Genomic DNA, 13,773 nt, shown 5'->3' with positions numbered 1-13,773 from the left:
TGGCACATTAATACATGGACTGGTTGGTCAAATGGCTCATTTCTGTGCTGTGGCCTTCACTGTGACCCCTTTTGAGCATTACCTAAATCTTAGAATCATTGAATCCCTACAGGCCATTCAGCCCATCGAGTCCACGCTAGCCCTGTGAAGAGCATCCCAATCAGTCCCATTTCCTTACCCCATCTCTATAATCCTGCATTCCCCATGGCTCACCCACGAGGCTCCACATCCCTGGATAACATGAGCAATTTCGCGTGGCCAATCCACCTAACCTGCGCGTCTTTGGACTGCAGGAGGAAACCAGAGGGAAACTCACATAGACATGGAGAGAAGGTGCAAACTCCACGCCCGAAGGTGGAATCAAACCCAGACCCTAGGCATTGTGAGGCAGCAGGAGCTGTTCATGCATTTGCACACATTGAGCATCACACGGTAAACAGAATTGTAGATTCAGTCTCTCAGCCGTGTCCAAAGGAAATACTTTGAGCTTTAGTAAGCAGGGCCAATGGGGATGCATAACAACTGAGGGTCACAGTTTCAAAACCAGGGGGTCACCAATTGAAAACAGAGACGAGGTGACTTTTTTTTTCTCTTCTCAGTAGATTATGAGACTTTGAAACGTCTCCTGAAAATAGGGTGGACACAGAATCCTTAAATATTTTTAAGGCAGAGGTGAATAGATTCTTGTTGAGCAAGGAGGTGAAAGGTTATCAGGGGTTGGCAGGGATGTGGATTTGAGATCAGAATCAGATTGGTCATGATCTCATTGAATGGCAGAGCAGGATTGAGGGGCTGAAGGGCCTACTCTTGTATGTTCATATGTGCAACATTACAAGTGCACCGTTGGATTAAATATATGACAAAAGTAACCGAAAGAGCAGGGGGAGCAGGTGTAGGATTGTACTTTGTTGCTGCTTGACATGAAAAGCAGTCAAAGGGACATTCAAATGAAGAAATGGAGTATGAACAGCAGCTTTCTCAATCATGTTGGAATGACTTGGAGGACCACAGGTTGGACCTGAAACGTCTTGATTCAACAGGGACAGGATAATTCATCGAATATGTATAAAAATCTGACATTTACTAAATTTGCACTGGACTATAATGGCGTGTTAGCACTGAACTTATCATCACAGGCTGGCTATCCAATTTGAATACTTTGCATCTTGTGTGACTGCAGTATCAAATATCCCTTTCCCGACAGATTTGAATACGATTAAAAACCTGCAGAAATGACTTCTTGCATTCTGAATTCACACAAAGTGCAGACAACTGATTCAAAGCTTCAAGGTAACGCTGTGCAGCTTGTTGTTGTATTACAACCCTGACTGAAGAGCAATAATCAGAAAATTGAGCTAAACAGATTGCATCAAAGTGTCTCAGCTACATTTCCGATGCCAAACCAATATTAAACGCTGCATTTCACACTGCGTCTTTCTTCCCCTGTGCTCCCTCTGCAATACACAGTCTATTCCTTCAATCCTCTGCTTCCTGGCTCCCCCCATTCTCATCAGGAACGTTGAGCCCACATAGTAGGCCAAGAAGCTCCATCTGTCTTAAAGATAGGGCCTCATTTACCTCAAAGAGTCCACACAGGCTGACTAGCAAACAGGAACCCGTGGCAAGGGACTCCAGTGACCTATGGAAAGGATAACCTTCGGAATTATTGGTCCAATACTTTTCCAGATGGTCTTCTATTAACTCCAACCCGTTATGATAGGTTGGCATCATTAACTCCCACATCATCTTACTTCAGCATCACTTCACACACTCGTTAATCTGCAGTGCCTCTGCAACTGTCAGAAACCACTCACCGATAACTCAAATTCAAAACCAAAAAACAAAACTCCTCAGCATCTTTAAAGCCTTCTACAACCTGGTCCTCCATACTTCTCTAAAATGTCCCAGTGTCGCTCTTCCTGCCTGAACTCGGTTTCTCTGCCTCCCTTTAGCCGACCTCGAGTGGCCGATTGTACACTGCGATCTCAGCCCCTGCCTTTTGTACTGTCAAGCTCTCTGCCTCACCTCCGGTGGAATGCCTCTTAGGTCGGCATGGACGGGTTGGACCAAAGGGTCTGTTTCCATGCTGTACATCTCTATGACTTTAAGTGTCAGTGACTCTCCCTGAGCTCACCTCCCTTGACATGGCATAGGTGTTCCCTTGCACCTCCGTCAACGCTGTTGGGATGTTTTTGTCTGTTAAGGCCAGACTTGGTCGTTGCCGCACTCCCCGTCACACCTTGTCCTTTCGAACCTCTGAACAAACCTGTTGTTCTTCTTCTCAAACAGATCCAAGAGCAGGGAGGCAAAACGACCTTTATTCCATTGTTATATGCACACAAGGACTACTTCACAGGAAATGTGTGATTTGTAACAATCTGGTAATGCTCTTTCTTTTTGCAAAAGGGTTGTTTCGTGACACCCATGTATGTAGTTTAAAGGATTATGACTGACTGTCACATGCTATTGAGACAGCACATATCATCACAGGAAGTGATGCAATGTCACATGATCTTATTCCTTCCCTTCAGCCTCCATTGGAAGTCCACGGCGAAATGTGTCTTGAATAAAGTTAACGTTTTTCTCAACAGACTTGCTTCAGCAGTATGACGAGACCAAGAACATGTTCCTGGTCTGCCTTTGCCAATGCAAAGATTGAACAGGGGCTCGAGGAGGTGACACAGATAGATATGGCAAAGACTGCAGAGAATTATTTAACTCAATCAGAAGCTGTTTAAGTTACTCTCCAAGGCCTTGCCCATCTTTGCACCACCCCAATCCTGGCCTCTTGCCCAACCCACACTTTCTTCACAGAGTCACAGGGGTTTCTCGTACAGAAAAAGACCCTTTGGCCCACTGAGTCTGTGCCAGTCAAAAACGACCATCTAACTATTCCAATCCCATTTCCCAGCACTTGGCCCATAGCTTTGTGCACATCTAGATACTTCTTGAATGTAATGAGGGTTTCTGCCTCTCCCACCCTTACAGCAGGACGGGGGGGGGGGTTCCAGATTCACACCACCCTCTGGGTGAAAACATTTTTCCTCACATTCCCTGTAAACCTCCTGCCACTTACCTTACGTCTATGCCCCTAGTCATCGATTTCTCCATCCAGATCATACGACATAGGAGCCATCCTATAGACAGTCTTCTCTGCCATTTGATTATGGCTGGTACACATCTCATCCCCATTATCCTCCCTTCTCCCCAGAACCCTAGATCCCTGACCAATCAAGAGCCTATCTATCTCTGTCTTAAATATACTCAATGGCTTGGCCTCCACAGCCTTCTGCGGCAATGAGTTCCACAGATTCCTCACCCTCTGGCAGAAGAAATTCCTCCTCATCTCAGTTTTAAAAAGGTTCCTCTCTTCACCCTGAGGCTGTGCTCTCAGGTCCTAGTCTCACCAGCTAGTGAAAAATCTTCTCCACGTTCACTCTATCCAGGCCTCTCAGCATTCTCTAAGTTTTCAATGAGGCTCCCCCCATCCTTCTCAACTCCCATCAAGTACAGACCCGGCGTCCTCAACTGCTTTTCATATGACGAGCCCTTCATCTCTGGGATCACTCTTACAAACCTCCTCTGGATTCCTTCCAATGCTAGCACATCCTTCCTTAGGTATGGGGCCCAAAGCTGTTCACAATGTTCCAATTGCGGTCTGACCACAGCCTTATACAGCCTCAGCAGGCCTTGTAATCCAGCCCACTCGAAATGAATGCTACCCCTGAATTGGCTCTCCTAACTGCCAACTAACCTGCATGTTAACCTGATGAGAATCCTGACCTAACCTGCCAAAGAAAAGAAAAGCAAAAGAGGAAAAAAAAAGAGCAGAAGTAAAAACAAGAGAAAGAAAGTAGATGGGAGTGGATGAGCCCTGGGCAAGAGGCCACACACAGCACTGCTACTCAACCGCCATCTTGGAACTTGGAGGTTGGAACTGCCGCTTTGTCCTGTTCCTTGTTCTGGAAACTTTTATCATCTCTGCTGAGCCCTCCCTACCTTTCACATTTTCCATAACTTGCCGTGCGACTGAACCCACCCCCTCACCATCGAAGTTAAAGCCCCATCCATTGGCCAGGACTCTGGTCCTGGTTCAGCAGGATTCAGGTGGTGCCCGTCCCATCAGAACAGCTCCCTCCTTCCCCAGTGCTGGTGCCAATGTCAAAGGGGAAACGTTTCTCCTGTTTATCCCTCACAATTTTATTCATGTTAATCGTTTCCCCCTCTGCTCCAAGGAAAATGCTCCCCTCCCCCCCACTGTCCATTCTCTCTTTTGATCATCAAACCTCCTCAGCCCAGACAATACCCTTCTCCTCTAACTCTTCCCAAAGTACTCACATCTCTTCTATGATTCCAGAGCTGCATACAATACCCTCAAAATGTTCTTTTTACCATTAATAGTTGAGCCTTGAAGTGTCTAGACCTTAAATTCCAGAATCACATTTCCAACCTTTGGATGGTTTCCTTTTCTTATCTTCTGTCAAATCATAGAATCCCTTTTGGCCCACCAAGTCCACACTGCCACTCTGAAGAGTATCCCACTCAGACCCATTCCCCTCTCCTACATTTACCCCTGACTAATGCACCAAACCAACACCCCTGAATACTATGAGCAATTTATTACGGCCAATTCACCTAACCTGCACATCATTGGAGGAAACTGGAGCAAACCCACGCAGACACAGTGAGGACGTGCAAACTCCACACTGACAGTCGCCCGAGGCTGGAATCGAACCCGGGTCCCTAGCGCTGTGAGGCAGCAGTGCTAACCACTGTGCCACCCCATAAACACTGAGCCACCTTGCCACCCTATTTGACTCCCCCTCCCAGTATCAATGTTTCTCTGATGATGAGGCTCCTCTGAACATTGTCCCATGTGAAAGGCACTATATAAATGCAGGCTATTGTTGTCCAACGCACCATGATGTAATCCTTACTGCTCAATCTGTGAATTGAGGGGCAGATGACGTGGTCACATTGACATCTGATTTGCAACAACTCTTTTGTTTCAGTTGGAAGACAAATCCATGGTGTTGTGGAATATTACACCGGATAGTGTTCAGTGTTTTGCTTTTCTTTATGCGTTTTATCAAAGAATGAAAGTGGGGCGGGGGGGAGAGGGGGGGAGCTAATGAGAGGAACGCTCTGCCGTATTTCAATAGGTTTGAGAGGGGCCAGACGTTCCGTGAGCTATGAGCCACTGGGAATAATTGTCCCTGTCACATCAAAAAGCTAAAGCAATCCCACAAAAAAAATAGTCACGGCAAATGGCTAAAAGGATCAAATTAGACGTGGGCAACATACCTGTCATAGAATCCATCTCTGTAATAGTCATAGTCAAAGTCATAGCCACTTCTGCAGAAAAAAAAGAAGCCATTCAGTTTATAGCTAAGCGAGTGCTGACAGCATCTTAAATAATTCTAATGACTCTGTGACAGCAGTTGTTATTTATCTCGATTCAGGTTAGCTGCCTGGCATTGCAAGCCCTGAAGCTCAGGCAGTGAGAGAGTAGACAGTCAGGAAGAGGCTGTGCAGGCCATCGAAAGCGGGCTGTTTTGGATACCAACTCTGATCAAATGCCTTCTGCTGCTGCTCAGGTTTAAACTGACCAGACAACACGACTGTTAAACCTCTGGCAGCCAGCTGGTGAAAATGGAGGCCAGAAGCCGACCTTCTCTCAGCTTTAGATTTATTCACAAAGTGTCCGAATCTTAACTCAGCAGCCTTGCATCAGTGACGGTTGGCCTCTATTTGTATCAAGTAATCATCTAATGAATCACTTCTAATTTTAACCTGCTGGTCTACAGTTAACAGTGACTGGTCAGATTGCACTATCACACTGAATCCCGACAGTGTGGAAACAGGCCCTACGGCCCAACAAGTCCACACCGACCCTTTGAAGAGTGACCCACCCAGACCCATTCCCCGAACCTATTACTCTACATTTAGCCCTGACCATGCACCAAACCTACACATTTCTGAACACTATGGAGCAATTTAGCATGACCAATCCACCTAACCTACATGTCTTTGGACTGTGGGAGGAAACCAGAGCACGCCAGAGGAAACCCACGCAGACACGGGGAGAATGTGTAAACTCCACACAGACAGTCACCCAAATCTGGAATCAGACCCAGGTCCCTGGCGCTGTGAGGCAGCAGTGCTAACCACTGAGCCACCGTGCCGCCCAATAAAAATATGGAACGCTTCACGAATTTGCGGGTCAGCCTATACATTTTCCAAATTGGAAATGGCACCAATATTTTCTCAGTTTATAGATCACACCCTCAGGCAAAGTGAGTGTTGCTGGCAAAACATTTACGTCGTGGTGGAACAGTCGCTGAAGGTTGGCATGCAGGTGTAGCTGGTAGTGAGGAAAACTAATGGCATGCTGACCTTCATAGTGAGAGGATTGGAGTATCGGGGTAAGGGTGTCCTGCTGCAGTCATACAGGGCTTTGGTGAGGCCACACCATGAGTATTGTGTGCAGTTTTGGTCTCCTACTCTGAGGAAGAACATTCTTGCTTTTGATGGAATCCAGTAAAGGTTCACCAGACTGATTCCCGGGATGGCAGGACTGACATAGGAGGAAAGACTAGGCTTGTACTCACTGGAATTTAGAAGAATTGTGGGGTGGGGGGGGGGGGGTTCTTATAGAAACATATAAAATCCTGATGGGACTGGACAGGCTAGGTACGGGAAGAACATTCCCGGAACTCAGGGTCACAGTCTAAAAACAAGGGGTGAGCCATTCAGGACTGAGATGAGGAAAAATGTGTTCACCCAGAGAGTTGTGAACCTGTGGAATTCTCTCTCACAGGAAGCTGTTAGGGCCAGTCCATTAGATATACTCAGGAGGGAGCTGGATGTGGTCCTTATGGCTAAAGGGATCAAGGGGAATGGAGAGAAAGTGGGAAGGGGATACTAAGGTTGCATGATCATAATTAATGGCGGTGCAGGCTCGAGGGGCCAAATAGCCTACTCCTACACCTGTTTTCCATGTTTCCATGTTTCCTTAGCTCATTTTTTGGTTAACCTGGACCAGATTGTGAAGCTTTGGGCTGGAAACAGATTAGATTAGGTTAGATTACATTACATTACAGTGTGGAAACAGGCCCTTCGGCCCAACAAGTCCACACCGACCTGCCGAAGCGCAACCCACCCATACCCCTACATTTACCCCTAACCTAACACTACGGGCAATTTAGTATGGCCAATTCACCTGACCTGCACATCTTTGGACTGTGGGAGGAAACCGGAGCACCCGGAGGAAACCCATGCAGACACGGGGAGAACGTGCAAACTCCACACAGTCAGTCGCCTGAGGCGGGAATTGAATCCGGGTCTCTGGCGCTGTGAGGCAGCAGTGCTAACCACTGTGCCACCGTGCCGCCCACTCGGTCCATAGATTTACAGTGAGAGCTGCACCTGAGCTGTTTGACACCGATGCTGTGTTCGCTCTCCCGAGAGGATTCCCTCTGCTGGTAATTGTATGTGTACGGAGGCCTCAAGCTGACAAAATGCACACACGCTGATATCAGTACACGAGGGTGAGGGGCGGGCGGACAGACTCATCCAATACTGCGTTCTCCTCCACCACCCTGGCTGTTGGGCCCACTGACAGGTGAGTGTTGAACCCAGCCCATTAGAATGGGGGGAGGCCATTGGCCCCTTGCTGCGTCACTCACACAGAACCTGCCTCAACTGTCCCTCAACCTGCCAGGAGTCGCAGGTAGATAGGATAGTGAAGGCGGCGTTCGGTATGCTTTCCTTTATTGATCAGAGTATTGAGTACAGGAGTTGGGAGGTCATGTTGCGGCTGTACAGGACATTGGTTAGGCCACTGTTGGAATATTGCGAGCAATTCTGGTCTCCTTCCTATCGGAAAGATGTTGTGAAACTTGAAAAGGTTCAGAAAAGATTTACAAGGATGTTGCCAGGGTTGGAGGGTTTGAGCTACAGGGAGAGGCTGAACAGGCTGGGGCTGTTTTCTTGCAGTGTCGGAGGCTGAGGGGTGACCTTATAGAGGTTTACAAAATTATGAGGGGCATGGATAGGGTTAATAGAGAAGGTGTTTTCTCTGGAGTGGGGGAGTCCAGAAGTAGGGAGCATAGGTTTAGGGTGAGAGGGGAAAGATATAAAAGAGACCTAATGGGCAACTTGTTCACGCAGAGGGTAGTACGTGTATGGAATGAGCTGCCAGAGGAAATGGTGGAGGCTGGTACAATTGCAACATTTAAAAGGCATCTGATGGTTATATGAATAGGACATGGGCCGCGTGCTGGCAGGTGAGACTAGATTGGGTTGTGATATCTGGTCGGCATGGACGCGTTGGACCGAAGGGTCTGTTTCCGTGCTGTACATCTCTATGACTCTATAACTCTATGACAACTCTGATAAGAAAGGGTTAATTAATCATCTTGAAGTAGTGAGCATAGTATTGCAGAAATGACCATAGGGTTGGGGTGCAGCTTTGAGGTGAGGTTGGGCAAGCTGAGGTCGCAATCCTTGGAGCAACAGAGTGTGAAGGGAGATCTGACAGAGGTGTCTGAGATCCCAGGACATTCAGATAAGGTGGAAGGGGAAAACTCTTCCCATTAGCTGTTGGTACGAGGACCATTGGACACAGATATAATCAGATTTTGAGTAAGACAGGCAAGAAAAGGATGGGGTTTCCTCAACGATGACCCAGAACTCACTGCCTTATGAGGCCATCAACGGTTTCAAAAGAAAATATTGGATACTCGAACTGGCTCTGGCAGTGAGGGAGTGGGATTTACGTTCTCACGGCTTTTTTCTGCTCAGTCCCAGTAAGAAGCACCAATCCCCATTAATTGGCAAGTCACCGCGGCCTAGCGAGAATCTTGCCACACCACTTGTGTCAGGACCTTGCCTCACGGGTCGCCCAATTCTGCCACACGACTCACCATCGCTCGCATTGCTCAAACCCCCATCAGATTCCAAGCAGATGACTCCCAACCTTCAAAACCCAAGGCAAGACAGGTCAAGTTTTACACACTGCCCTCCTAAATTGCCTCTTCCACTGCAGCTTCCTTCGGTCCTGGTCTAGAGCGATTACTCTGAACTACAAAACATGCAAAGACATTACTGCCCCAGCAACAATGAGAGCTGAAGAACTGGATGATCAAGTCACTTTCACCCTGGCTTTCTATACAATTGGGACTCTGTAACATTGTGTATCAGAATCCCAATGTGTCTGCTGCTAAATCCAGTCTCTGTAGACCAGGGGCTAACTCATTACAGAATCCCAACAGTGCTTAAACAGGCCATTTTCTGATCTTCTGAAAAGTGTCCTGCCCAGACCCAACCCATCCCTCCATTTCCCACGGCTAACCCACCTAGCCTGCACATCCCTGAACACTGTGGACAAATTAGCATGCCCAATCCACCTAACATGCACAGGTTTGGACTCTGGGAGGAAACCGGAGCAAAGCCATGCAAATGCAAGGAGAATGTGCAAACTCCACACAGACAAGGAAGAAATCAAATTCGGATGCCTGGCGCTGCAAGGCAGCAGTGCTAACCACTGAACTACCTTGCTGTGCAACAGTCCCGTTAGAAAGAAATTAATGTGTCAATATTGCATCTTTAACAATGTCACGACATCCCAAAGCGCTTTCCAGCCAATTAAGTACGACCAAAGTGTCATTACTGTAATATGGTCTGAAACACACCAGCCAATGTGTGCTCCAGCCAACAGCAATGAGCCAACAACCAGCTAATAATGACTCAATGATGTTGCTTGTCAGGTAAATATTGGCCAGAACACAGTTTATATCAGGGAGACAGCTCCTGCCCTGATTTGACTTGCTTTGATTTATTATTGCCACGTGTACCAAAATATATTGATAAAGTGATGTTTTGCATGCTAACCAGACAAATCATACATTTCCTCAGTACATCAGGGTAACAGAACAGAATACAGAATATAATGTTAAAGCTACAGATAAAGATCAACTCTAATATACAAGAGGTCTGTTCATAAGTCTGATAACAGAGGGGAAGAAGCTGTTCTTAAATCTGTTGGTCACTAATCTGTCCTTTACTCCAAAGGACCTTTGATCTCCATCAATGGGACTTCAGTTTAGCACAAATTCATAGAGTCATAGAGATGTACAGCATGGAAACAGACCCTTCTGTCCAATCTGTCCATGCCGACCAGATACCCCAACCCAGTCTAGTCCCACATGCCAGCATCCGGTTCATATCCCTCTAAACCTTTCCTATTCATATACCCGTCCAGATGCATTTTAAATGTTGCAATTATACCAGCCTCCACACTTCCTCTGGCAGCTCATTCCATACACGTACCACCCTCTTCGTGAAAAAGTTGCCCCTTCAATCCCTTTTATATCCTTCCCCTCTCACCCTAAACCTACACCCTCTAGTTCTGGACTCCCCCAACGTCAGGGAAAAGATTTTGTCTATTTACCGTATCCAGGCCCCTCATGATTTTATAAACCTCTATTAGGTCACCCCTCAGCCTCCGACGCTCCAGGGAAAACAATCCCAGCCTGTTCAACCTCTCCCTATAGCACAAACCCTCCAGCCCTGGCAACATCCTTGTAAATCTTTTCTCAGAAGTAAAACATGCCAGATGCAGGGAATCTGAAATAATAAGACAATGCCAGAAATACTCAGCAGTTCAGTATTTCCGCTGAGTATTTCCAGCATTCCCTGTGGTTGCACATACTCACCTCTGATCCCTAAGGAAAGCACCCTGACAGATGATCAGATCTCGGGAGCAGGTGCAGGACTCCCATGACAGTGGTAAGCACACCTGAGTCATTGTTAACCGTGTTCAATAACTCAGATTTGACAGCATTGACCCTGGGAGCACGTTCACAGGGTCAAAGACCAGAGTGCCATGGAAGAATCCATTTTATAAATTCTGTTTAAGTGCACTTGGATTCATGCCCTGAAAGCAGCCTTCACTATTTCACAAACATATGTCATGCACCAAATCAAACCTACTCAAAATATTTTAAGAAGGTAATGCAGACCCTAGAGTATTCTCATTTTAAAGGGAGATGTGAGGTGCCGTGTTCCGGATGCAATGCAATTGGTGAAACTACTCACCTTAGGCAAAACACAATTTATTCAAACGCTATAGTTAAAATACAACCAAAGAAAGAGGAATTTTGAATAACTTAACTCTATTGGCAAACTTAACCTAATCAGAGATACAATATCTATTGCTAATTAACTGTTCCAATATAGTAACATTCCATAAACACAGCCCTGGGCAGAAAGGCAGCTTCAGCAAGATTGATTTGTCTCCCAGGTAACCCAGCAGCAGGGAGAAACCCAAACTTCGTGCTGTAAGCAAGAGAGGGAAAAGATGGCTTTTATTTGTTCACTCTCAGAATGAGCAACTGCTGAGTGCTCAACCTAAAAGCTAAATAAAACAAACAAGAAACCCTGGTCTGTGACAGCTGGCCACACCCATCCAAGCTGCTTCTATTGTTCCAATTCTTAAAAACACCCCCCAAGGCCTCACAAGCTGTTTACTCTCGTGGTTTTGCTCGACTACTCAGCCCCTCTGCTTTACTACTGCTATTTAAATAAAAGACCACAAAATAACCGTTTAAAGCCACATCTTCATCACATATAGAATAGTACAGTACAGGAGACCATTTTTTCCATTATAATTGTGCTAGCTCCTTGATAGAGATGGTTCAGTTAGACTCAATCTCCTGCCCTTACCTCATAGCCACACAAATATTTCAAGGAATGCATTCTGGACCACAACAGCTCACTGTGTAAAACATTTCTCCCCAGCTCTTTTGCCAGTTGTCTTACATTTTAATGTGTTTCCATTTTATTATATGGATAAATACAAAACCCAAAAGCCTCTCAGGCATTTCGCTTCCCCGAAAAATTGAAGATTCTAATCCCTGACCAATAAATACATGCACAGGAAACACGCTATTATCATGGAATCCCTACAGTGTGGAAACAGGCCATTTGGCCCAACAAGTCCACACCAACCCTCTGAAGAGTAACCCACCCAAACCCATTCCTCTACCCTATTACTTTACATTTACCCCTGACTAATGCAGCTAACCTACACATCCTTGAACACTATGGCCAATTCAGCTAACCTGCACCCCTTTGGATTGTGGGAGGGAACCAGAGCATCTGGAGGAAACCCACGCAGGCATGGGGAGAATGTGCAAACCCCACACAGAGGAGGTTCCAACCTCCTCCTGAGTTTGGAATCGAACCTGGCTCCTGGCGCCGTGAGGCAGCAGTGCTAACCACTGAGCCACCATGCCCCCCACTGTCCAATTATGACCAATGTGGATTGTGAAAACCTGGATTGGGAAAATATTGAATAAAAGGATAGCAATCTGTATCATGGAGGTCACAATATATGGAAGGAAGGTTGGTTTCTTGTGTTACAACATCAGTGCCAGCAGTTGATGCCATCTCTGTGCCCCTTTTATGGAATTTGATTTGATTTATTGTTGGCAGCCTTTCAGTGGCAAGAGGAGAAAGTGAGGTCTGCAGATGCTGGAGATCAGAGCTGGAAATGTGTTGCTGGAAAAGCGCAGCAGGTCAGGCAGCATCCAGGGAACAGGAGAATCGACGTTTCGGGCATAAGCCCTTCTTCAGGAATGAGGAAAGTTTGTCCAGCAGGCTAAGATAAAAGGTAGGGAGGAGGGACTTGGGGGAGGGGCGTCGGAAATGTGATAGGTGGAAAGAGGTCAAGGTGAGGGTGATAGGTCAGACTGGGGTGGGGGCGGAGAGGTCGGGAAGAAGATCTCAGGTTAGGAAGGCGGTGCTGAATTTGATGGATTTGACTGAGACAGGCTGGGGGGAGGGGAAATGAGGAAACTGGTGAAATCCGAGTTCATCCCTTGTGGTTGGAGGGTTCCTAGCCGGAAGATGAGGCGTTCTTCCTCCAACCGTCGTTTTGTTGTGGTCTGACGATAGAGGAGTCCAAAGACCTGCATATCCTTGGTGGAGTGGGAGGGGGAATTGAAATGTTGAGCTACCGGGTGGTTGGGTTGGTTGGTCCGGGTGTCCCAGAGGTGTTCTCTGAAACGCTCCGCAAGTAGCCGGCCTGTCTCCCCAATATAGAGGAGGCCACATCGGGTGCAGAGGATGCAATGGATGATATGTGTGGAGGTGCAGGTGAATCTGTGGCGGATATGGAAGTTTCCTTTGGGGCCTTGGAGTGAGGTGAGGGGGGAGGTGTGGGCGCAAGTCTTGCACCTCCTGCGGTTGCAGGGGAAGGTGCCGGAAGTGGAGGTTGGGTTGGTGGGGGGTGTGGATCTGACGAGGGAGTCACGGAGGGAGTGGTCTTTACGGAATGCTGATAGGGGAGGGGAGGGAAATATATCCTTGGTGGTGGGGTCCGTTTGGAGGTGGCGGAAATGACGGCGGATGATGCGCTGTACATGGAGATTGGTGGGGTGGTAGGTGAGGACCAGTGGGGTTCTGTCCTGGTGGCGGTTGGAGGGGCGGGGTTCAAGGGCGGAGGAGCGGGAAGTGGAAGAGATGCGGTGGAGGGCATCGTCGAGCACGTCGGGGGGGAAATTGTGGTCCTTGAAGAAGGGTTGTGCGTTTTTGGAACTGGTCCTCCTGGGAGCAGATGCGGCGGAGTCGAAGGAATTGGGAGAATGGGATGGCGTTTTTACAGGGGGCAGGATGGGAGGAGGTGTAGTCCAGGTAGCTGTGGGAGTCGGTCGGTTTGTAGTAGATGTCCGTGTTGATTCGGTCGCCTGAGATAGAAATAGAAAGGTC

General features: G+C 47.3%; 1 protein-coding gene across 3 annotated transcripts in view; it reads right to left on the bottom strand.

Annotated features, from left to right (window-relative positions):
* LOC122558575 (RNA-binding Raly-like protein) overlaps positions 1–13,773 on the bottom strand; it is a 1,039,906-nt gene that overhangs the window by 148,683 nt on the left and 877,450 nt on the right. For 2 of the 3 annotated variants that reach the window (XM_043707325.2, XM_043707326.2), the window contains exon 6: positions 5,305–5,355. The exons of the other annotated variant lie outside the window; for it this stretch is intronic. In XM_043707325.2, coding sequence (XP_043563260.2) covers positions 5,305–5,355 — 51 coding nt within the window. The remainder of the gene's footprint in view (positions 1–5,304; positions 5,356–13,773) is intronic. 3 annotated transcript variants of the gene reach the window in all.

The sequence above is a fragment of the Chiloscyllium plagiosum genome, unplaced genomic scaffold (genome assembly GCF_037043375.1).
Source record: "Chiloscyllium plagiosum isolate Xiang-an unplaced genomic scaffold, Cpla_swu_hap1 HiC_scaffold_17, whole genome shotgun sequence".
Lineage (NCBI taxonomy): Eukaryota > Metazoa > Chordata > Chondrichthyes > Orectolobiformes > Hemiscylliidae > Chiloscyllium > Chiloscyllium plagiosum.
Note: the sequence above shows the minus strand (reverse complement) of the source record. Positions and strands in the feature narration are given on the sequence as shown.